This window comes from Macrotis lagotis, chromosome 8, assembly GCF_037893015.1.
Source record: "Macrotis lagotis isolate mMagLag1 chromosome 8, bilby.v1.9.chrom.fasta, whole genome shotgun sequence".
NCBI lineage: Eukaryota > Metazoa > Chordata > Mammalia > Peramelemorphia > Peramelidae > Macrotis > Macrotis lagotis.
This window is the reverse complement of record NC_133665.1, coordinates 179,162,116-179,187,557: the sequence shown is the minus strand read 5'-3', so window position 1 is coordinate 179,187,557 and position 25,442 is coordinate 179,162,116. Positions and strand designations below refer to the sequence as shown.

Below are 25,442 nucleotides of genomic sequence, written 5' to 3'. Positions count from 1 at the left end.
GTTGGGAGGAACTTCCTCACAATTAGAGCTGTCTAAAATTGGAATGGGCTGCTGCCACAGGAGGGGATGGAGTTTGTTCTCTCTGGAAGTTTTAAAGCAATGATTGAATGACTCCTTGTTCTCTTTATTGATGAGAGAATGTATTTTTTGGGGGGGGGTACTGGTAGGAGAACATGACCCTTGAGACTCCTTCCACCTCTGAAATCCTGTGATTTTATGAACATCTTATTCTAAATGGAGAGCACAATTCTCCAAGTCAAATATCTAGTATTGTCGCTCTCTTGGCCTCAGTTTTCTCATCTGTAAAATGGAAGCTGGTCAGATGTGCTCCAAATTCTAGTCAGTGAAGCTATGAGCTGTTGTCTCCATCTTCCTTTCTGTCTTGTAGCTGTACTAAGCATTCCTAAGCTTCAGTGTTAATGGACTCATTAACTAGCATTTAGATAGTCCCTACGGTCTTCAAAGTGTTTTATATCTCTTCTCTCATTTGATCCTCACAACAAACCTCTAAGTGAGCATTATTATTATCATCCTCATTTTATAGATGAAGAAACTGAGGCTCACAGGGGACACACAGTAGAAAATAAGTAGCAATGTGGGTATTCAGAACAAAAGACAAAATATTCAGTGACAGCCTTCACTCATCCACCATCTCTCCTTTCTGGGAACTTCATTCCATCCTACTCAGACCCTTGTGGTTCTCTTCTTGGGGCCTCCAGGTCCCTCTCCATCTTCCTCAATAAATTCATCACCTGCCACACAGTCTTTTCTTTTATGCCAACCCTTATTTACTTTGAACACCAGGCTTTCAGTTCATTGATTTCTCTAAATTGGTTCAAAGGGTATTTCAATCATCTATAGGAGTAGTGATAGCTTAAACCCAATGTGATTCAATGTGCCAAAATTCTGGCTACTGGCAAAAGACATTCTTCTATTTGCATCTGCCATGATGGTAGAATCACTACTCATTTCAGAACTTGCTGTGTAATATGAGAAAGAATAGTGGCATGGAAGGAGATAAGTGACCTTCTATCCTGAAGTTGACCTAAGAAAGAAGGAAGAACATTCCAGTAGGGAGATGTCTAAAATCAAAATGCTTTCACGAACCATTTTCATGATATTTCAAAGAAAGATTCCAAGAGTCTAAAAAAAGATTAAGGATGGAACGATTATGTAAAAGAAAGACAATGAAGGAGACATCAACAATTAATAATCATTATGAATTGAATAACTCGCATATGGCTTAATAATGTGTTTGATAAAAACAAACAAAAACAGGAGAAGGGGACAGAACAGAGGAGCTTCGCCAGAAAATTTTCTCTCATAGCTGGCTACATCTTCAAGTGAAATCACACTTGTTTGGTGCTTCATAAATCTAAGTTCCCATGTGACTTCTATTGTCTTCACAGTCATGTAACGAAAAACAGTGGCAAGCATAAGCTCTCATAATGAAAAAAAAAGACTCATTAGAACAAATTGCTGCCTAAAAGGTTCTAACCAAACAAAAGGATTTCCCACACAGATGTTGAAATCATGTAGGCTTCTTTGCCAGGTGAAAATGCTCTGAAGGCTTTCCTTAGTGGACTGCAAAGTCCATATGAAGCTTATATTGGCATCCAAGAAAGATGATGGGATCTTTGGCTACCTTAGGAGAGATCTAGCCTTTGGGAGTAGGGAAGACAGTCCTCATTAGACCATAACTGAAGTTCTGGTGACATATTTTAGGAAGGCCATTGAAAATCCAGATAGAATCCAATTGAGTCAACCAACATGGTAAAAGACCTAGAATCCATGCCATGTGGTTGAAGGAGCCAGGGCTGATTAATTTGGAGATTTAGGAAGGGCTTGCTGGCCATATTTAAGTAATTGGAGGAAGATGGGTGAAACGCATTCTACTGGTCCTAGTGGGCAGAACTAAGAAACAATGAATGGAAGTTAGAGAGAGAGGTGTATTTAAGCTTGATTCAGGAGAAGATTTCCTAACAATAGGAGCTATTGCAAAGCGAAGGCAGGAGCTAGTGAATTCCCCCTTCACTCAAGGCTTCCAAGTAAAGGGCAGGTGGTTACCTGTCTGGGACATTGTGTGTGTGTGTGTGTGGGGGGGGAACTCCTGCTCAGTCACAAGTTGGACTAGAGGTACCCCCAAGGCCTTTCCAATTGGACATTATGTGATGACAATATAAATAGAGGCAACTCTCAAAGGCAACACAATTCAGGTCAATGGACAATGCTGGTTCTTATAACAGCACACTTCCCTTGGACAAAGTCATATACTATCTATTGTTGTCACTCTTAGTGTTGGAAGGGAACTCAGGATCTCATTTTATAAATGAGGAAACTGAGACTGAGAGAAGTTAAGTGATTTGCCCAAGGTCAGATAAATAACCAAGGGTCAGAAGTAGAATTTGAACCCAAGTTCTGGGACTTTCAAGCCACTAAATATTCTTTCCACTGGACCACTCTGCAACCCTTTCTTGGATGAATTTGCTTAATTTTTTTAATGGGGGAAAAAACTATGGATGAAGGGAGGAATAACTGAAGTACTGGGAGAGGGGGGAATGTATCAGTTACTTAGAAAAAAACTGTGAATGAAGGAAAAAAAATCCCAGCATCTGCCAAAGTGACACATCTCCTTTCTATCCTTGTGAAGCAGAGATGGAGTTATACAGAAGCAGAGAAACTATTTTTTATTATAGTTTAAGGCAGTGATGGTGGCGCCTTGTGGACAACAACCCATTCTTCCATCTGTTGACATTTCTTCACCCTCATGTCATCTATTATATTACCTGACTTCTTTGTTTTCTCTCCAAAGTTTTAGTTGGTTTTATATTAATAAACGAAATGTTAGACAATACTTTCCATATTCCATTAGAAAGGAAAAAAAAAGAATACCTATAGACAAACCCTTTGAAAGAACATTGACAGGACTGTGGTGTAAGCATTGCTGTGTATCTCATTAGGAACTGACCCTTCACCTTGTTTAGAAAAAAGTTGTTTCAAGAGAGTTGGGTCCCATGAGTTCTGCGGAAGGTGTTTCTCCCAAATCCCAAAGACCAGACTCATTAGAATCTGAAGCTTTGTCTACCTGTGGGCCCTGGAGAAGAGGGGTCCTTTTTGCCACCCAGTGGCTGGCCTCAACCAGAGCAGGCAAGCCAGGGAGGGAAATCCTGGAGGCTGCCGGCTGTTGGCCGGGGCTGTGGTTTGGCATGAGGCCCTGGGCCGCGGCCTTGCCAGACATTCAGAGATTTTGTTTTCTCCTCTCTGCCCCTCCCCCTTTCCATGTTGGCACTTCATTTGCAAGGACCACAGGAGGCCACCTTTGGGGGTCCCTGTTCCAGGGCTAGCTAGCTGGTTGGAGCAGCTTTGATGGGGGTGATACATGGGCCAGGCTCAGAGAGGAGCAAATCCAGGGGAAAAGGCTTATGGAAAAAAGAAGACATACAGTGGGCTGCCCATTGGACTGGGGCAGAAATACCAACTAGCTCAGACCCTAGGTTTCTACTAGCTTCCAGAGGAGCAGCTTAGGGCCCATTCCCAGGGCACTATTCTAGTACTTTGGGTAGAGAAGGCTTGGAGGTGGACATGGGCACCTTGTCTCCCCCCTTCAAAAACCGAGGGCTCAGCATTCCTGGCCTCGAAAACCCTATGCTAAAATTTTCCATTTCCTAGTGACTTGTAATGGCCTCATAAGACAGCTCATTTGAATTATTTTGCTTTTATTATAACGGTTCCTCAACATGAATGGAAGTTCCTATAAAGGCAGTGGGTGTCCCGGGGGAGCATGGGATCTAGCCACTACCTTTCCCAGCCTCTGTCTCAGAGGAGGAGACCCAGGTATGTTGGTCAGAGGGAAGCTGCTGGAATCATAGACACTGGAGCTGGAGAGATGGAGAGAGAGAGAGAGAGAGAGAGAGAGAGAGAGAGAGAGAGAGAGAGAGAGAGAGAGAGAGAGAGAGAGAGAAATAGAGAGGGAGAGACAGAGAGACACACACACAGAGAAATACAGAGAAACAGAGAGATGTAGAGGCAGAGGCATTGGGGAACCTAGACTCAAGTCCTGCCCCTCCTTTCTATCACAGTTTCATTCAGGAAAAATCATTTAACCTCAGCTTCTGCCTTTGTAAAACTGAGGGCTTGAGCTCACTTGCTCTCTGAAGTTTTGATTCCCCTTCTTCTCCTTGCCTACTCTTTTCAATATCCTTATTTTTATTCAAGATGTGCCACCCTCCCAGGTCACCCAGGCTAGAAATCTCAGGTCAGTTTTGCTTCCTCCCTTTTCCTTGGGGCATTCCCACATTTAATCCTGGCCTCATCGATTCATAAATTAGAGCTGGGAGAAAGCTTGTGGGTCACCTGGTCCAAACCTCTTAGAGAGGACACTTCACTTCCAAGAAGTGCCCACTACATAATGTAACAAAGGAAGAGTGGTGAGTTAAGCCTTGGTCCTCAGACCCCCAATCTGGAACCTTTTCTCATGGAACTCACGTCCGGCTCATGGAACATCACATCTGGCAGTTTAGGGGTTCTAAGATCTGGGAGGAGCCTTAGGGGTAATCTTATCCCAAGCCCTTTATTTCCCAGATGAAGACACTTTGATCCAAAGAGATTTGCCCAAGGTCTCCCAGTAGGAAGGGGCAGAGACAAAATGAAGAAACCAAGTGAAGGCAGAGGAGGTTGTGTCTCCCAGGCCACATTGCCCCCCCCCACACACACACACTGAACAGTGGTCTGTTAAAAGAGAGGTTGGCCCTGTGGGAAAGCCCAGGAGAAGGTGTTAATTAATCTCAGTGGTATTCCTCTATGTTTTGAAGAGTTTTGAAGTTGGTGGACTTGAGTTCCCTTCTGTAACATGAGGGAATTGAATGAGGTAGTCCCTTTCACTTCTCAATTTATACCCCACTGCTCAGTTAAGACTAAGAGGAAAACCTGGACACTGGCATGTTCCTGAAATTTCTCCATATCCTCTTTTCCCATTTCTCCCAAGTTTCAAGGCTCTGACTCTGTTCACATCTGGGCCAAGTGGTCATGAGTGATACGGTCCAACTCTTCTCCATTCCTCGGACTCTTCTTGGGAAATACCCAATGCAGGTGTCATCTGACCACCAACCACAGCAGAGCCTAGCTCTATTAACATGTCTTACTTTGGGTGTTGGTGTGTGCACTAAGGCAGGGAACAAATAAATAAATAAAGCCATCCAGATGTGACTCCCTAGGCCATCTGGTTAAAATAAATTTTGTGTTGAGCTGTAATTACAAGTTATTTATTATAGATCGAGGGATGCTGTCCTGGATTTTGACTGGCTCCCAGTTCTCTAATTTAGCAAATTTTTTTTTAAATATCTAAAAGCAGTGTGTCTCTTGGGTACAATCAGCTCCCAGGCTGTGACTTCCCTCACTATGGGACTCTAGTAAGAGAACTTTTCTGCTGTCAAGACCCTTGACAAAGCATCTGATGGCATTTCCAGGACTGACCTCAAGTTTGGGCTCAAAACAGGACCTGCATGATACTTGATAACACTGGGGTGTGGACTGGACCTGTGACCTCCTAGTGGAGGGAAGTCTTTCCATCCATGCAGATCAGCACCTTCTCTGAAACTGAGGGTTTTCGTGAGGTGGCTAGAGGGTCGCTGAGGCAATATGCATCAGAGGCAGGACTGGAGTCAGGTCTTCCCGGCTCTGAGGCCTGCTTTTTATCTACTTTGCAATGGGTATAATACAGGCTAACATTTATATACACTTTTAATGTTTTGCATGCATTTTCCTATTTGGTCCTTACAACTGCTCTGTGAGATAAGTTCTCTTATCACTCCCCCCTTTCACAGATGTGGAAACTGAGGCTAAGTGACTTGCCCAGGGTTACACAGCTTATAAGTATCTAAGGTAGGACTTGAACTAGATCCTTTAATAAAAGAGGAAATACACACAGAGGAATTAAGCAACTTGCCCATGGTCACAAAGCTAACAAAGGGTCTGATTTGAACTCAGAGCTTTCTGACTTTACTCCAAATCTCCAAAGGTATTGACATTGGCCCTGCAGTGTGTGTCCTACCATACTCCTGAACACAACCTGAACCAGATTAACACAAAATTGGGAGATATTTAACAAAATGAATTAAAATACAATAAAATATAGATGATATCACATTAAAAAATTGTATCAAGGGGTGGCTAGGTGGTGCAATGGATAAAGCACCAGCCCTGGAGTCAGGAGTACCTGAGTTCAAATCTGGCCTCAGACACTTAATAATACCTAGCTGTGTGGTCTTGGGCAAGTCATTTAACCCCACTGCCTTGCAAAAACCTAAAAAAACGCCAAAAAACTAAATCAATATGAGACCTGTAGCATTTTATTTGAGTTTGATGCCATTGCTCTAGCTACATCACCTCTCAACTTATAGGCACTTGGAGGGTTCCCCCTAACTTGGTGTTCTTTGGGCCTTGGGGAATTGTGGCAGCTCCAAAGCAATGTACAAAATTTCAGAAGGACCTCAGAGGCCATTTGGTCCCACTCCTATCTAAGTAAGAATCTCTTTCCATGGTCCTGAAAGAATGACTTTTCTCAAAGACCTTCAGGAAGAAGAAATCTCTTGAAGTAGTTCTCATGCTAGGATTTTTTTTCTTACGTCTAGCCTCAGTTCACCCTTTGTATCTCTCTACCATTCAAAAAAGTTAATAAAAACAATGTCTAACATGGCAGCCCTTCAGAGAATTGAAAAGTCCCCTTATGATTTCTTTTCTCCAGGTGAAACAGCCCCAGTTCCCTGAATGATAGGGCTGACTTTGGATGATGGTTAATGTTTGGGTTTTCCAAGAGACCTCCCTGTAAGTTGGTAATGAGTTTTGGTTCTGGAATCTATGAAAATCTACTCCAAAAACTTGTTGCATCCAGACCAGGAAACTGCAGTGGAGTGGGAAGAGGAGGAAAATAAAGCAAGGTATAATTCTTGTCCTAGAATGACCTTCCTTCTTGCCTCTTGGAGTCTAGTATTGGAGATATCTTTCCAAGTGGGCCTGGTCTAAAATAAATCTGCCGTAAATCTCAGGGTAGTTTTTCCTGGAAAGGGAGAGAATCAGAAACTCACAGAGCTAGAGATGGCAGGGCTCCAAGAGGACACCTAGTCCAGTGTTCTCTTTTACAAGTGGGGACACTGAGGCCTACAGAAGTAAAGCTTGAAAGGGAAAACGAAGAAGCTAGGAAAAGGGAGAGCCCAGGTCCTTCAGTGCTCACTCTATTACAAATGGGCAAAAGAAGGGTCAACTGGACTATCAGTCACCTGCTTTTGCACCATTGGAATGGGAAAGTTACCAGCTTCACCAGAGGAGGTCCACTGCAAATGTTTCTTCCATCTCCAACCCATAGGCTGTTTATATGTAGTAAGTGCTAAATAAAGGTGAAATTCAATTAAATTGATTTCAATATGGGCAGTTAATTATCAATACCTCTTCTTCAATATACATATGGGTGGCAGCAAAAGTCAGAGTTGGGAGACACAGGTTTAGGAACTTAAGCCAACCTGAAATTGGAGGTCAAGATTAGAATTTTAGTGTGTGAGCTTGTATGCGGTGGAGAGAGTGTTGGGCTTAGAGTCAAGAATACTGGGTTCAAATATCATCCATTTGACTTAGTTGCTCTATGACCATGGGCAAGTCTCTGCACCTCAGTTTCCAAATCTATAAAATGGATCTATAATAGATTTACCTGTTTACCTCATAGGGCTGTTGTGACAATTGAAAGGCAATGTGAATAAAACACTGAAAATTTCAAAATATTTTCTAGATGGCAATTTAAATGTCAGTCTTAAACCTTTTGCAAAGCCTTTAAGCCTACAGGTAAGAGGCAGCAGGGTGTCCCAGTGGCTAGAGCACGAAAGGCAGGAAGACCTGAATTCATATAGAGCCTCAAACACTTAACCAGCTGAGTGACCCCAGGCATATCTCTGAGCTTCCATCTGCCTCAGGTTCCTCATCCATAAAATGGGCATCATGAAGCCTGTAGTACCTTTTGCATTAGAATATTCCTTGCCATCCTGTTAGAAGTACATGCTGTCAGGGCCAAGCATTACTTTTCTGTGTACACAATGTCCATACAGGTCCATACACAGCTTGCTTACTGACCTTATCAGATTTCAGACATACACACACACACACACACAGGCCAATATCATGTATATATAAGAGTATGTGTGTGTAGAAATATATTAATGAAGGTATGGAGGACAGTTTACTGTCTGAAGGGTTAAATTATGTATATTATATGTAGAGAGACTAATGTTTGTATATTTATATTTAGAAATATATGCATTTATTTCCATGCTATGTGTCTGTGCAGAAATATATTAATGAAGGTATGGAGGACTTAGTGTACTATTTGAAGGGCTGAAGTCTGTATATTATAGATAGAAACACATACATACATATATTCAGATATATTTTAGCCTTTATATATTTTTATATTTACACACACACATACACATATATATGTCTGAGTATGTGTTAGCATATGTCTATATATTATGAAGGTATGGAAGACTTAGTTTAGTGTCTGAAGGACTAAAGTCTGTATATTTTATATATATAATAGATATAGAAAGAGAGAAATACATATACATATCTATTTAACCTTTATATACTTATATCTAGAAATCTGTAAAGCCATATGTTTACATATACACACGTATGTTTGTGTCTGTGTTTGTATGTCCATACATACATGGGCATTTGAGCCTTTCAGGCAGGAAATGAAATGTTCCCTACTTTCATTGACAAGAATCCTTTAGTGCCCTGGGGCTGTCATTCTCTACAAACCTGACCAATGTGTCTTGGGTTGGTTGTGGTGTTTTTTCCTCTTTTGGAAGCTGTTGAGTTCCATACTTGCTGATATTTGGATTGGAACTTTAAACGGCTGGGCTGTTGGACTGTTGCGGGCAAATATTTTTGTTCTCCAGAGGAAGTCCTGGACCAGGTACCCTAATTGGCAGAAATTCAGATTAGACAAATATTATCATTTCTATACTCTATGAAAAAGTAATGTTAGCATGGGAAAAAATCACACTTCCCCCATGCCCCCCAGCATCATTTTATCATGGTCAGAGGTCCCCTAAAAGAGGCAAATTTTTCTGTTTTTCCTCCCTACCCTTTCTTTCAAATAATTCCATTTTCTCTCATTGAAAGGAATTTAATCTTCTTCCTTCCTTTCTTCTTCCCCCTCTCTTTCTATATTTCTTTTCCCTTCCTCCCTCCCTCCCTTCCTCCTTCTCTCACCTCTCTCTCTCTCTCTCTCTCTCTCTCTCTCTCTCTGTCTCTCTCTGTCTCTCTCTGTCTCTTTCTTTTCTCTTTCTTACTTCACCACATTTAGTTTTCTATCATTTAGAAGTTTGAGGCCCCAGGATCATAAGCTCCTAGAACTGTAAGGGAAGCTGATGAGGACACTTAGGCCCAGGGAAGGAAGCATGTTTTTACTAAGCACTCACTATCTGCTGGGCCCTGTGCTAAGCACCTTACAAATATCTCATTTGATCTGGCACAAAGTATAGGGATTATTTTTAAAAATAATATTTTGGTTTTTATGTCTTTTGTTTTTATATCACATTTGCTTCCAATTTTATACCCCCTTCCCTTGACACATATCTGTAGACTCTTCCGTTAAAATAAGGATTAAAAAGAAAAGATTTAGCAAAGCCATCCAACTTGGTCTGAGCAGACACATCATGCTCTGCACCTGTAGGCTCCATCTTGGCAATGAATGAAGGGAGGGACACTTTCTCCTCTCTTCCCTGAGGTCAAGCTTGGCTATTTACCATTACCCAGTGTTCAGGATCATTTTATTGATCTTTTCATGTACACCATTAGACTAATTGTGTATTTTGTTTGCCTGGCTCTGCTGACTCCACTCTGCATCCATTCAGGGAAGTCTCTCCACACTTCTCTGAATTCTTCCCATTCATCATCTCTTTTGGTCCAGTATTTTCATTATCCCACTTGCTACAACCTGCCCTTTCCCCAATGATGGATACCATTTTGCTTCTGGTAGTTTCTTGACAAGATGAGAATGGGATAGAAGGTGGGACTGAGGATGCCTGAACACTTCACTTCTCCCCCACCCCCTCAGCCCCCACATGCCTGCCATCCTTATCTATAAGAACCTTGGTATCCATGTTAGAGTTTGACTTTAAATGTCTTCTGTCTTTTTTTGCCTAGAATAAAGAAGTGACATGTAAACGAGAGAAGTGCCCACTGTTCTCCAAAGACTGCGCCCTGGTTGTTAAGCAGAGGGGAACCTGCTGTGAACGATGCAAAGGTGCTACTTTTCTTGGGTCTATTTGTTTGGCCTCTGCAGTCTTTCCTCACCCTATCTTCCTCCTCTGCAGATGAATTGTTGGTGGGAATTTGGGAATGAGGGACATGATTAAAGGGGGGGGGGGTTTCTGACTCCAAGACTTTGTCTCTCTCCCCATCAATAACTTTGTAGTGTTCTGTATTACCCTTGTATTTAATTATCAGCAGCTAGTAGACAGAGCTGAACCTGAGTTCTAATAAGTTGTGTGAGCCTGGACAAGTAACTTATCTCCATTTCCTTATCTGTAAAATGGGATTAATAAGTGCTTAGTATAATAACTCAAAAGTTATCAGTGCTATAAGAATGCTAATTAGTATCATTATTATTACGTATAAAGTTGTGCCTTCACCCTCTTCACCATCTTTCTCCCAAGTAGCATCCATGGCGACAATTGGGGTTGTCATATTTTCGTCTTTATCCCTAGCCTTGTGTTCACTGTCTTTTCAGGAGTGGGGACATGACAGATATTTAATGAATTGAACTGAATTGAATCCCCTGACTCCTTACATTCCCTTCAGTCATTCATTCATTTAATAAATGCCTATTATGGAGGCTAGGTGGCACAGTGGATAGAGCACGGGCCCTGGAGTCAGGAGGGCCTGAGTTCAAGTCCGGCTTCAGACATTTACTAATTACGTAGCTGTGTGGCCTTGGGCAATCCACTTAACCCCATTGCCTTGCAAAAAACCTAAAAAAATGCCTATAAAAGTTTTGGAACAAAACCAAAGCTATTCTTGCCCTCAATGAGCTTGGATTCTATTGCAGAAAACAAGTTCACAAATAGGTAAATAAAATCTGGCAAATATACATACAAATACAAAAACTGGCAAATACTTTTCTAGGGTAGGATAGGGTGAGGAGTGGCAAAAAGGGAAACTTTACATCCATTCATCGATGCTTTCCTCTTATCTTATTTTACTCAGAAACGTCAAGATCTCCCTAGTTCCAATGAGTATGAAATCCAGATTCCTCCGCTTGATTCTCAAAGACAGTCATCACCTCCCTGATCTCTTGATGTCACCTTATTCAATAACCCACCCTTTATTTCCAGGCCAGCCGGCCCCCTTGCTGCTTCATGTACTTGCAATGCTTATTGCCAGTCCTGAGCTTTTGTTGGTACTTATTTCTCTTGCCTGGAATGTTCTCCTAATTAATAATAATGATGATGATGATAATCATAATGATAGGCCATTATGCAGCGTTTTATAGTTTGCAAAACACTTTAAATTCTTGTTCTCATTTAATCCTCATAACAACTCTAGGAGGATTAGTCATTATCTTCTTTTTACAGGCAAGGAAACTGAGGCTGAAAGAGGTTACATAGTTTGTCTATTGTTCATACAGCTACTATGAATTGGAATGAAGATATATAAAGTCCTGTCTATCCTAGGTCTAGGGTTCTAGGACTTACCCTCTTATGTTATTCATTATTTCCTGAAGTTTGGATACAGGGCTTCATATTTGGAGGCAGAGGACCTGAGTTCAAATCTTACTTTTCACTTCTTATGTGACTTTGGGCACATAACTGTTCTGAGGTTTAGCTTCCTCACTCATATATGAGGCAGTTAGAATAAAAGGTCTCCATGGTAAATTCAACTTTATGATCCTTTATAATGTTGGATGGTTCATCTGCCCTCTCTAGACCTCTTTTTTTTTAATCCCTAAAACAAGGGGGTAGAGCCAGATGTTGTCTATTTCTCAAGGCTCTAAATCTATCATCCTATTTTAAAAAGTACTCCTCAACAAAATCCAATTCTGCTGCTGCTGCTGCTGCTATTGTTATTGCTTGGTCATTTGAGACCCTGGACAAGTCACTTTGCCTCTGCCTGCCTTAGTTTCCTCAGCTATAAAATGGTATTGATAATGCACCTACCTCCCAGAGTAGTTGTGAGGAACAAATAAGATAACATTCCTATGAGGTGTTGGGATTTTTGTTGGTGGGCAGTCATTTTCAATTATGTCTGACTTTTTTGTGACCCTATTTGGGGTTTGGCAAAGATACTGGAGTGGTTTGCTATTTCCTTCTCCAGTACATTTTACAGGTGGGGGAATTGAGGTAGACAGGGATAAGTGACTTGCCCAGGGTCACACAGCTAGTAAGTGTCTGAGGCTGGTTTAAAACTCAGCAAAAAGAGTCTCCCTGGTTTATTTGGCACTCTACTTCACCACCTAGCTGCCCAAACCCAACTCAGATACTACTTTGTCCAGGAAGCCTCTATCCCTCCAGTCACTGCTACCATCCCCATCCACAGATTTTTATGGTACTTCTAGTCTATCCCACAGAAATGAATCAGAGAGGTGGAAGGCATCTTAGAATAGTGGGAGGCAGTTAAGAACTGGAGAGATGAAACTTCTCCCTTCATTATTACCAGTGAGTTCAGGCTTCACTAGAGAACCCAAGGACCCTACATCCAGACCTGAAAGGGAAATTAGTGTCTGTCTAGTTTAATTCTCTCATTTTACAGATGAAGAAACTGAGGCTCAGAAATTAAGGTTATTATAGCAGGAGTTCTTAATCTGGGCTGTCTCGATCCCTAAGAGACCCATAGATAAATTTTGGGGTATCTGCAAACTTGGATGGGAAATCCACATTACATCTTTGTTTTCATAAACTCCCTTAAATTTAGCACTTCCTTCAATGACTTAAAAAATCATTATTCTGAAAAGGATCCATGGCTTTCATAAACATGCCAAAGAGGTCCATGACCCCCCCAAAAAGGTTCACATTGACTTAGTTCTACAGTGGGAAGGGAATAAAAAGACCATTTAATCCAACCTCCTAGTTTTAGAGATGAACAGTTTTCAGATAAACTGAGGCCCAGATGGATCAGATGAATTAATTGTCTAAGACCACAGTACCAGAATTTGAACTCAAGTTTGTGACTTCAATATAGAACTTTCCATAAGGCCCCTGCCAACTCTAAGATCTTAGTTTTCTGACTCACATTCCAAACTCCCATTTCACCACCTCCCATTGTCTTGTCTTGCCTCCCTCATGGGATGAATGAAAGTCTTCTCTTACACTGGGTTATAAACTCCACCTGTAGAGACCCTATTAGATTCCTAGAACAGTAGGTGGAAATTGTGGGAAGGCAGGTTCAGACTGGATAATGATAAAGGCCATCCTAACAATTATAGCTGTTTCAATGTGGAATTCATGGGCTGCCCCTGGAGGGAAATGGGCTCCCCAATATGGAAGTCTCCATTGGAATTTGTTGAATAGGGAATGACTTGGTTAGACCTGAGGAAGACATCTGAGGAGAGGATAGACTGGAGTGGAGAGATACTGGAGGCAGGGTGATTTACTAGCCGCTATTATAAGAGACCAGAAAGGGAGTGATAAAGGCATGCACCTTGGCATTAACACTGTTAGAGGAGGGAAGGGGATTTCTTTGAGAGATGTTGCAATGGATAGACCACTGATCTTGAAATCAGGGAGGTTTGAGTTTAAATCCTTACTACTTATGTGACCGCATCCAAATGGATGCACATTGCAGGATTTGCAAATCTATACTCATTTGCTTTGTTCTCCCAGTATTCCTAACTATCTTTGCAGACTGGACTTTGGGATAGGGGTCACATCTAATTGAACCCTTCAGAACAAGTCCCATCTTTATCCTTGACTCCCTAAGTTTTATGTTTGGGTTTTGCTGCTGTTCAGTCATTTCAGTCTTGTTCCATCCTTTATGACCACTTTTGGGGTTTTCTAGGCAAAGATACCAGGGTACCTTGTCATTTCTTTCTTTCAACTTATTTCATGGATGAGGAAAGTGAAGCAAATAGGATTAAATGACTTGCTCAGGGTCACACAGCTAGTATCTAAGATCAGATTTGAACTCAGGGAGATGAGTCTTCCTGATTCCCTGCCAAGTGCTCGATGAACTATGGCACCACCATATGATTTCAATGCACAGGTAAGACAGCAAGGTTCAAGATCACATAGGAAGACAATAAATAGAACAGCCCCTTGAGCACAAGTTGCTCATGGTCTAGTGGGAGCATCTAAGATGTTGACATCATGAAAGCCCTCTGGGCTTCAGTTTCCTCATTTGGAAACTAAGGCAATCTTTTGGGCCAATTCTTGCATGGCAATGGGAAGTATTGATTAAACTGCATTTTATGAAATTTTGAAAATTGTTTATATCACTTAGATCATCTCAGTATATGAATGAAAGTATCCGCAGCAAGCTCCTCTGTGGACCTGCTCTGGGCACCATTCTATCAAATGAGCTATTTGAAAAGCACATAGCAGGAACTTAATAAATAAATTCCTGTTCACTTCCTCTATTTGTAACTTTCCAGTAAATCTTTTTCTTCTGATTGTCTTAGACTTTAGGATCCTCTAGCTTCCTTAGCTCTCTGAGCTACAAGATTTGTTTCCAGGTTATTTCTGAAAGCCCTATTTTCTGGGGTTGTGGCAGCAGTACAAGAGTGCTGGACTCCAATTCAGGGGAGAAATACATTCAAATATTGCATCTGACACTTCCTTTGTGATCACAGGCAAGTCATTTCACCTATCTGAGCTTCAGTTTTGCTTATCTATAAAATGGGCCTATTAATGCATATGGCATGTTCCTCATGGGGCTGTTGTGAATATGAAATGAGACAATCACAGAATATGTTCTGCTTTAAAGCACCATGTAGATTTAAGGCGTAGTTATTCCTGCTCTTCCTGTCCTTGTTCCATGTCCGCGTAATTCCCCAGTCCGTATTCTGTGACTGCAGCGCTATCTCTGCCTTTCCCTTTCTCCTCTTCTCTCTTGTCTTCCTTCTTGATCTTTGCATAGCTTCTCTTCCCATTACTCTCTCTAATGACTAGTATAAAAATCAGATTTAAGAGTGGATTACTTGTTATTTTATGAAAGATTTCATCCCCCCAATCATCATCATAATTTCATTTCCAAATGGTTTAATATTAGAAATGGATATGGTTTTAATGACAGAAATAACAGCTTTGTTGCTATACCCTTAAGGATCATGGGAATCTTTCTATTTGATTTGCTACTAAAACCTCTTTTAAATATTCTTTCCCTGTGAGAATGTAAGCTTCTTGAGGGTAGGGGGCTGTCAACTTTTCTACTTCTATTGCCAGCACCTATTACAATGCCTAGTATACAGTCAGTATCTAATGAAGACTTTCCTTGCTTGCCTCTCTCCCCCTCCCTCCTTTCCTCTGTCTTCTCCTCTTTCTCACCTCCCTCCTTCCCTTCCTCCCTTCCTCCTTCTCTCCTCCCACCCTCCCTTCTTTCCTCCCTCCCTCCCTCCCTCCCTCCCTCCCTCCCTCCCTCCCTTCCTTCCTTCCTTCCTTCCTTCCTTCCTTCCTTCCTTCCTTCCTTCCTTCCTTCCTTCCTTCCTCCATGAAAGCTTTGCAAAACAATTGAAGGCATACTCTCAAGAAAAAAAAGTGTATATGCATTTCTATCTCATTCTTTTCCTTCTATAACTGATGAGCAAATTTAGTTGTACCATGGCTGGTCTTGAACTCTCAAGAACTGTTTTAAAATCTGGCATAGGCCAAACATTATTCTAAGTTCTGGAGATGCAAAGAGAAAAGAATTTCCTGCTTTCAAGAAGCCCACATTCTAATGGGGGAAGACAGCATAGAGAGGAAGGTTCAGCTGCAGGGTCAATGGAAAGGTCCACTGAACCTTAGGCTGGAATGTCAGATCCTGGGACTATAACAATAACAATACTTACAGCTACAGGGATAGTGATGGTGAAGTTGGGTTGTGTTTTCTCCTTCCTGCCTTTTGTCCTGATGAACTATGCTCTGTTCTATCAAGTAATCCTTTATAGCAGCCAATGACTCTTCTACAAAACTTTTAATTTTGTAAAAATTGGTCATTACCAGCATGGTCATCATTAGCATGAGTATTTTGGATGGTTCCTCATATCTTGGTTAGTTAACAGTAACAGATCAGAAGGGAGAAGAGGGTTGGCAGATTTTCATCAACATTATCCTCCTCAGGGCAGCTAGGTGGTGCAATGGATAAAGCACCGGCCCTGGAGTCAGGAGTACCTGGGTTCAAATCCAGTCTCAGACACTTAATAATTACCTAGCTGTGTGGCCTTGGGCAAGCCACTTAACCCCATTTGCCTTGCAAAAAAAAAACCCATTATCCTCCTGGTCCTTCTCATTTTCATCCTCCTACAAATAGTTTTTTGATCTTCATTCACAAAAACCCTGTGTAGACAGTATTGCAGAAACCAACCTCCCTGAGAGGCAGTGTGATCAAGAGGATGAACAGTGACTTTGGAACCAAGTCCTACATCTGGCACACATTTAAGCAAGTCATCTACCCAATCAGTGCTCTAGGCCACCAGGGCTAGAAGCTGCCAAGGAGGTAATGATATAGATTGGGAGGTGTTACTATAGATTTCATAGGTCCAGTCCCTCTTCTCCTGTTATCGTTTTGCATATGAGTAATTGAGGGTCTGAGAAATTCAGTTTTGGAATCTAGAATCAAACCCTGGTCTTTCTGTACTCCAAGTCAAGTGTTCTTCCCATTGCTTCTCTTGTGCACCATTTGTGATGCTAATTCTCATCCCCCAGGACACCTGTTTTGCAGGGACCTTATTTTTCAGAGTGTAGATGGAAAGGATATACATAATGACTTATAATACGCACCGAGAGGTCACCAGTCATTATTATTAGTTAACAGTTAGTTAACAGTCATCTCTTCCTTATCTTTAGTGGTGTTCTGATTTCAGATGATTGTTAAATTTTTAGCATGACCATTTACAACTTGGAATTTCAGCAATTATAGCCAAGCAGACCTTTATTCATTTATTTGTTGATTTTCTACACTTAGGAAAGGGATGGAGAAAATGTTAGTAATGCAAATTAAACTTCAAAGCACATCCAGCATATAACCCCTCCCATCCAAGACCTGGTTGTTAAACATTTACCAGCACCCCCAAACTTGTCTCCTCATTTGTTTGTTTATTTTCCCACTTCATGGTTTCTAGGACTATTTCTTCCATGAAATCATCAGAGAGAACACAAGAGATTATATAGTGTATTGGAAAATCTGCTGGATAGAGGATTAGAAGACTGGTTAGTCTTGAGTATAATTCTTACTTATTAGTTGTGCAACTGCCTCTTTGATCCTTGTTTTGTGCATCTGTAAAATGGGCATGATAATACTCGCGCCATGAACTTCACAGGCTTGCTGGCAAGAAAGAGCTTCAAAGATGCTAAAGGGCTAAAAGAATGCAGGCAAATGAGATCATCCCCTATTATTAGAATCATGGACTTTGAACTCATTTAGCCTGAGGCAGAGAATTGAAATGACTTACTTAAGGTCTCACTGGGCACAGTTAGAATCCAAACCCAGGGTCTCTGACTTTAAAACTGATATTGCTTCCTTTACACTTTTATATATGCATCTAAATATATATCAAAGCAATGAGAAAATATAAGTAAACTCCTTTAGTTCAGGTAAGCCCTTAAGTGTTAGACAGATGTCAAAAATTATTTTTGTTATTAAAAGTGGGAAGATTGTAGACTCTGGAGTCTGGGGTTCAAATGCTTCTCTCAAAAGCATCTCTGATGCTTAATATCTGAGTAAATTTGAGCAATCCCCTAAGCCTCAGTTTCTCTGTCTGTAAAATGGAAGAAGATTGAATCAGAAAATCTGTGAGGAAACAAATTTTTTTCTAGTTCTGTTTCTATGATCCTAAGTTTGTGTCCTCTACCTAGTCTCTGGTTGTCTGAACCAAAATAGTATGTACAAAATTGTTTGCAAAGAGAATCCTGGGAGGGGGGGGGATTGTTTAATTGTGTGCCCCTAGCTTAGGTTAGATTGCTTTTGCCTCTGTCTTCACTTGTGGGGAACTTCCTCCTTAGGCTTTCTCTCACCTTTAATTAAGTCCACATGGCCCTGGAAACAAAAAGAAAACTCATCCCATGACCTATTGCTACCTCCCCCTCCCCCCCCAACCTCCACTTGCCCCCTTGCATACAGAAAAATTAAAGTGGATTTTACACAAGTACTGCCATTTTGAAGGCATGCCATGCCTTTGGAATTCTTCCTAGTCTTGTAATGGTTAAAAGCTAACCTTTTGCCTGTACAGAATAATAGCTGGGTAAAAGATCGCTCTCATTAAAGTGAAAAAAAAATCCATATTGTATGATGAAAACCCATGAGCTCATTGGGAGCTCTGCTGCAGACTTGGCAGTTTGTCTAGATTTCCTTGGACGGACAATCATCGTTTAATTTGGGGCTCTCTTATGAACAATAACTTATTTGTTATCTCAGTGTTTGTTGTTGGTGCATAACAAATGGGGAAGGTGTGTTTCATGATTTTATAGGCCAGATTCCACCCTCTCTTGAACAGAGATCAGGCAACATTTGTTTTAATAAGTCAGAAAAGATGAAGAGAGTATGGTCTTGCTTTGCTTGGTCTGGTTTGTTTTCCATGGTCTTCTCTTTCATTTCTCTGTGCAAGGTATCTTTTGTTCTCCTGTTCTTTGTGCTGTAGATACATATTTGGAAAAACTTTGGCATAAAGGAAACTTGGGGAAATTTTAAGGAAAAATACAAAATGATGTTTTCAAATTTACTGCCCAAGTATTATGCTTAGGGAATTTCCAATAAAACTAGAGCCCCAATCTTTACAAACTTATTGACCAAAGAGTAAACAAGAAACAAAGATGTAAATCTCTTCAGTTGTGAAATTAAAAGTCAGGAATCTCTTTTGTTTATGTTTTAAGGAATTGGATTTCAGTTATGTTGGTGAAGAGTGGTAACATAAGCAGATAGGAAATCTGATTTTATTTATGTTTGTTTTTAATCTGGGATTAGAATATATGTAGAAATGCATGTAAGCTACTTAAAAGTTACCTTAAAGATGCTTTCATTGGTTTAAGGGATTCTGAGAGCAATTGTCTATGTTTATGTTTATTTGAACATGGCTAATAAGCAAACATGTTTTACTATAAGCGTGTTTCATAAAATTTGTCCTCTGTATACAATTTACCATTATTGTATTTACACATCCCATTCTGAGTCTTTTGGTATTTATTATTAAACGTATTAAAGCAAAATAATTTTGTAATGTTGAATTTAGGAATGAAAAACCAGGTACTTAGCATGAGTTAGATGAGGAGGAGTTGTGATTTTCCTGTGATGGATCTCTTGCTTACAAAAATGAGATTATAGTCAAGATTTGTTATCGAGGAGATGCGATCCTTGAGAAATGGATCCATCTGCAGCTTTGATTATTGGAACTTGCTAAGATTTTATTTAAGGTATTATCAACTGATAATATTCTGAGTCAGACTCCAGCTTTGATAATTCTATTGAACCGATACTCCATGATGCCAGCAACCTTCTGGGGTTTTACGTTCAGGCGGAGATCTCATAGGGAAGATTGGGAGAATGACTATTGCAATCGACTGAGGTAGTATTCTCCTGACTCCATTTCCACAATATGACATTTCCTCTTGAAATGTCTGATTTTAAGCCTGGCTTAATACAACTTGACCATCTTTATAACTCTTTCCTGGAATTAATATCAAAATAAGGAAACACTTTCCCTTATGTCACTAGTCTTCTTTTTTTGACAAATTTATAATCAGGTCAGATGGCAAGTATGAACACATACTATTAATTAATACTAAATATTATCTCATGTTAAATAATTATCTCATAGACTAATACTAGAGCACATCTGAGTGACATATAAGATTTAGGCTATTTGACCTGGAAGTTTAGTCCTTTCTATATTCCAAATAACTAACTAATTAAGATTTAGCCTTAACTTTTATTACTATGTATATATTCTTATGTAAATAAAGGTCCTTTAGTTTCTCATAGCAGTATGGGGATAATTAGACAAATGATGCAAATAATTGTTATTTAGTAAATATCAAAACTGCTTTGAAGAGGAGTATCAGTAAAATTGTTATCTTAGAAGAAGAATAATTACTACTCCATCTTGGGAACACTTTAAAGAGACACCCACTTTTGTTAGGGATGATTCATTTGAATGTGACTAGAAATTGAAAATGTTTTATTATGAGTAATTCACTTGATCTGAACTGCTTTAAAATTGATTATTCAATGTACTTAAATATACAATCCCTTATTCTTTTGTTACAACTGAAGTTAATCTGACAACTTTTAAATGCATTCATTTGTGTATTAGAGTCCATATTCTTATAAATGTGTTTTGTTTTTTATTAATTCCTTAGCAGACTCTCATCCTCCTAATGGAGGAATGAATAATACCAAGTATAAAAAAATGGCTTCTAATTTTTCTGTTTATATTTGAGTTTCTTAAATATCAGCATGACAATTGGCCAATGTAAAAATGATAAATTTCCTGATTTCAAAGGTTCCAAATTTGATTTTATAATAGAAACATAAGGTTTGAGTCAACTTTCATTATCTGACCTAGTTATTGGCAAGGTAAATTTACATTTATCTAAGATCAACTTGGTAGGAAATTTTTAGCAGAGAAGAGAATTCTACAAGTGACCTAAGCTAAAGAAGACCTGTCCTAAGACCACATTCAGACAACAGCACCGCATCAGATCACTTCCAGGGGAACAGACAGATACATCTATAATTTTTTTTTACTCTTTACTTTTTCCCTTTGTGTTTTTTATCTATAAGATCTACTTACTAAATGGAACTGCCTCCTTTGGTTTTATCAATGTGTCGATTAGTTTATCCCCCCTTTTCCCTCACATTGTTCCCCATCATTAGCCCATAGTTTAGAATCCTTGATGAAGTGTTTATAAAATCAGATAGTGATTCATTGAGGAGAGTTCACCTCTCAATTAGAATCAAATGGGAGAATGTGAAAAAGGATTATTTCTCTCACATTTACTATTTACTATATTAGTGTGAATGTTTTATCCTTTTCTACTTCCTCATTCAGATACCATCTACTATGGGAAATCTTCTTTAGCGATTTACCCAAGTCAAGAGCTAATTGGACAATAAAAAAATTCTAAGTTTGGACTAATGGGTCTATTCCTGCTCATTGTGTTTGTACGGACAGGTCTGGGGAAATGCGGACTCTCCTCATTATCAAGATAAGTGACAAGGAAATTGATGTCTCTTTGACCAAGATTTAAGTGACCTATGTCACATAACCTAAGGTAGCCCACCTACCATTTGATTAACCAATTGGAGTTGAGTGGGCATCTCTCAAGAATACCTCCTCTTGGAGTGGCTAGGTGGTGCAGTGGATACAGAACCGGTCCTGGAGTCAGCAGTACCTGAGTTCAAATCCGGTCTCAGACACTTAATAATTACCTAGCTGTGTGGCCTTGGGCAAGCCACTTAACCCATTTGCCTTGCAAAAGCCTTAAAAAAAAAAGAATACCTCCTCTTCAAAGAGCATAAACTGTAACCTACTACCATTTGGGGTCTTTGGGCTAAGAGATAGCCAACTGATCATCCTTTTATTAATAACCCATTGAATCTTATTAATAAAACTACCTAGGAAAAAAGAGCCACCCAGAAAAAAAGAACATTGGTTTTGATAATTTGTGATATTAGAAAGGGATTGAGGGAAGGAGGGATGTAAAAGTTTATTTTTTCTTTTCTAAGAAATGAATACTGGTTTAGGAATCAGAGCACTTGGGTTCAAACATTGCCTCTAAATTGTATTATTTGTGTGACCTTAAACAAATTATCTTCTTTGTGCCTTGGACTTCTGAACTATCAAGTGAGGGGGTTGGACCCTATGAGTTTGAGATCTATTCTCCTTCTAAATCTATAAGTACTTGAACCATGGTTGAAAAGTTACATAAAGTTTGAGAATCCCAAGATCAGAGTTAGAAGGAACCCCAGCATGGTAGAGAAGAGCTATGGATTTGTAATCCAGATCTGGGTTCAAATTTTGACTCTATTTACTACCTTTGTGACTTTGGCCAGATTATTTAACTTTTAGCTCTCAATTTCATCAATATTTAAATGAGAAGAATGGATTCCAATGTCTCTCCTAACTTTAAGTCTGGGATTCCATTGTATGCAGATCTAATATATACCTGATCTAGAATCCCTTCTAGAATTTCTCAGTCTCAGAATTGTAAAAGACTCGTAATCCATAAATCCAACCTATATACCCCAAAGCATCCCCTTCCTATGACTTACCTAATGAGTCATCTAGTTTTTGTTAAGAGATATGCAATGAGAGAATACTAGCTGCCTCCTGAGATAGCCCAGTCTACTTTTGAACAAGAATAATTCTTACCCCATTTTTTTCTTTGCTTCAAGACTAAATTTTCATCCTTGTAATGGTCATTCATTAACCTTTATTCTGCCCTCTGGAGTCAAGCAGAATGCCAAATCTCATTTTTCTCTTTCTGGTAAATCCATCTTTATTTCCTTATTCTTACCCTTTAGTCCTATACTGTCCCTGTGGTATTCACAGTAGAGTGATCATACTCTGTGGAAGAGAGTGGGAGAGGAACATTTTACTAATTCCTGTCTCTCTCTGACTATAGGGCAAAGAATTTTCTTTAATCTCTTTGAGGCTGAAAGCATGAATTAACCAAATTCTCTGTGATGTTGTAATGCAACTTTTGGTTCTGACTCTGGCTAACTATTAATGCAGGCCTTGGTTCTACTCCCTATAAAATGATGATACCCTCCCCTCCTCCCTACCACACCCTGTCTCTATGTAGTCACATTCTCTGTAGATTCTATATGACTAGTCTTAAGGGCAAGTAGAGGAGATGACTGATTTCTGGAGTATGGAGAATTAACCTTTCTTTCACTGCAATAAATCCATTAGACTCTCACTGATCACCAAATCCCTTCCTCAGGAAGCTTACAATTCTATTGGATGCTAAATGCATTTGGGAGTGATAGTGGTACCTTAAATTATCCTTAGTTTTGGAGAGTTCTGAGAAAGCTGATAGTACTGGACCCTTTGGGAAAGTGATTGGGAATGAGGGTGGGATTCAGATGAAGGAATAAAAAGGTGCAGAATTGTTTACTTCACCAGTGTGACTGTGGTTGGCCCAAAGTGTGATGCCACACTTTGAGAGTCCACAAATATTTCTAAAATATCTCCAGAGATGAGAGGATTCCTTGCTGGGTGGGCACGTCCAACTGAGACTTCAAAGACAATGGTTATTTCCTCTTAAATTTCATCTTGTGAAAACCCCAAACTGGAGAGTTCTTAGAGGCCTTCAGCATCTCTTTTTAACTCTAAACCTGGTCTAATATCTTCACTCAACAAATAAGGTAACAGACCAAAGGAGGTTAGATTATTATTAGGCAGCTATAAGGTGAAGGCTCACTAGTCCTAGACTCAGGAAGGCCTGAGTTCAATTCTGTCCTCAGTCACTTACTGTGTAATCAATGCTTGCCTCAGTTTCCTCTTCTATAAAATAGCACTTCTCAGGGTTGTTGAATGGATCAACTGAGATAATATTTGTGAAACAGTAAAGTCTAGAGTACTCTATAAGTCCTGGTTGTTATTATTATTAATTATTGTTATGTGAGCTCAACTAGAGAAGGGAAGAAATAATAGATCCAGGATTGTGACCTTAAGTCTTCTGGTTGCAGTTTTATATGCATTTAGCTAAAGATCAGAGTATGGACTTATCTACTCCTTAAAATTAATTGACTCTTAAGTGTTTTGGAGGCAGTGGTTATCTCTTTCTCAAGAAAAACAAACTATTTTTCAAGTGGATTTTGATTTATGAGTTTTTTTTCCCCTTCTCAACTGGAAAACAGTATATGAGAAGTATCATTCCCTAAGCTCCTTAACCATAAACTCCACCAGGATATTTTGGCATTGGAATTCACATGGCTCTAGTTTAAGTGGACTTTGCTAATATCAAAACCATATTTTACAGAAATCTAGTCTCACTAAGCTCATTGCTAAAATTTAAAGCCGACATCGACTTTGAGCCAAATGTGAGTCAATTGATTTGGTTTTGTATTCATTCTGTGAACTTCACTGGTCAATCAGTGAGTCTCTGTAAAGAACCTACTATGAGCTAGATGCAAAGAAAGGCAGAACCAGTCCCTACCCTCAAGGAGCTCATAGTTTGGGGGGGTGGGGAGCCAAGATAGCCATGTGAAGGCAGCATTTCCCGGGAACTCCTTCCCCCACAATCTCCAAAAAAGAAACAAATGATGACTCTAGCCAAAATTTATAGGGACAGAACCCACAGAAAGACTAAGTGATACATTTTCCCAATCCAAGGAGCTCACAGTTCAACAGGGAGACAATGAACCAACAATGTGTCTATCCAAGAGAGAGATTGGAGAGTGGACAGAGAGCTCCAGTGGAACCAGTTCATCTGGACTGGGACAAGACTCCTGCTGTCTCTTTGGGCTGGGTAGGCTGCTCCCCTTAGCTCTCCAACCTGGGATGTTACCAGCACAGATGGAGAATTTCCTAACCTGGAAGTTCTCCAGTGATACCCCAAATTCTGTCTCAATTCCCCTTCTGATGGTACAGGGCTCTGGAATACAATGTGGACAAAGGGCATGAGAACTGTGAGTCTGCTGACTTGGTTTCTTAGGTTTGCTCCATAACTTGGGAGCTCCTCATGGCTCCATTTAAAGATTCAGCATGTCCAAGGTGGCTGCTTCTCCCCAACATGGAACCAGACCATGATTATGAGTGTAGCCTGGCTTTTCTTATGCTCTCCCAAAGGAGGCTTATTCAATCGGTATATCTTGGGAATACAGCTTGCAGCTGGAGCATGGTTTGAATACCCTTCTTTTCCAGAGTTTTAGTCTAACAAACAATTAGTGGGAACAGCTGCAGCAGGTCCCTGACAGCTATTCTGGCCTTCAGGAGAAGCTCTTTGCCCAGGGAAGTAGATACAACACTACATAGTATGTTCATATATATATATATATATATATATATATATATATATATATATTATATATATATATATATATATCCTTATTATATATTATATAGAACAATAGACATCTATATTCATTATAAGGATTTGCATTTTCAAGTAAATAAATATTTTTTTAGCTTCTTGGAATAATATTGGTTTTTTATTGATATTTTATTTTCCTCTTCCAATGACATGTTATGAAAAGGATATGAAAGTTTTTCAGCATTCATCCATTTGCCTATTTATAAGTTCCAGACTTTTCTTCTG

General features: G+C 39.8%; 1 protein-coding gene across 7 annotated transcripts in view; it reads left to right on the top strand.

Annotated features, from left to right (window-relative positions):
- The window catches only part of BMPER (BMP binding endothelial regulator), a 372,292-nt gene that overhangs the window by 110,184 nt on the left and 236,666 nt on the right, over window positions 1-25,442 (top strand). For 4 of the 7 annotated variants that reach the window (XM_074198930.1, XM_074198928.1, XM_074198934.1 and 1 more), the window contains exon 3: window positions 10,198-10,297. The exons of the other annotated variants lie outside the window; for them this stretch is intronic. In XM_074198930.1, the coding sequence (XP_074055031.1) occupies window positions 10,198-10,297 (100 nt within the window). The remainder of the gene's footprint in view (window positions 1-10,197; window positions 10,298-25,442) is intronic. 7 annotated transcript variants of the gene reach the window in all.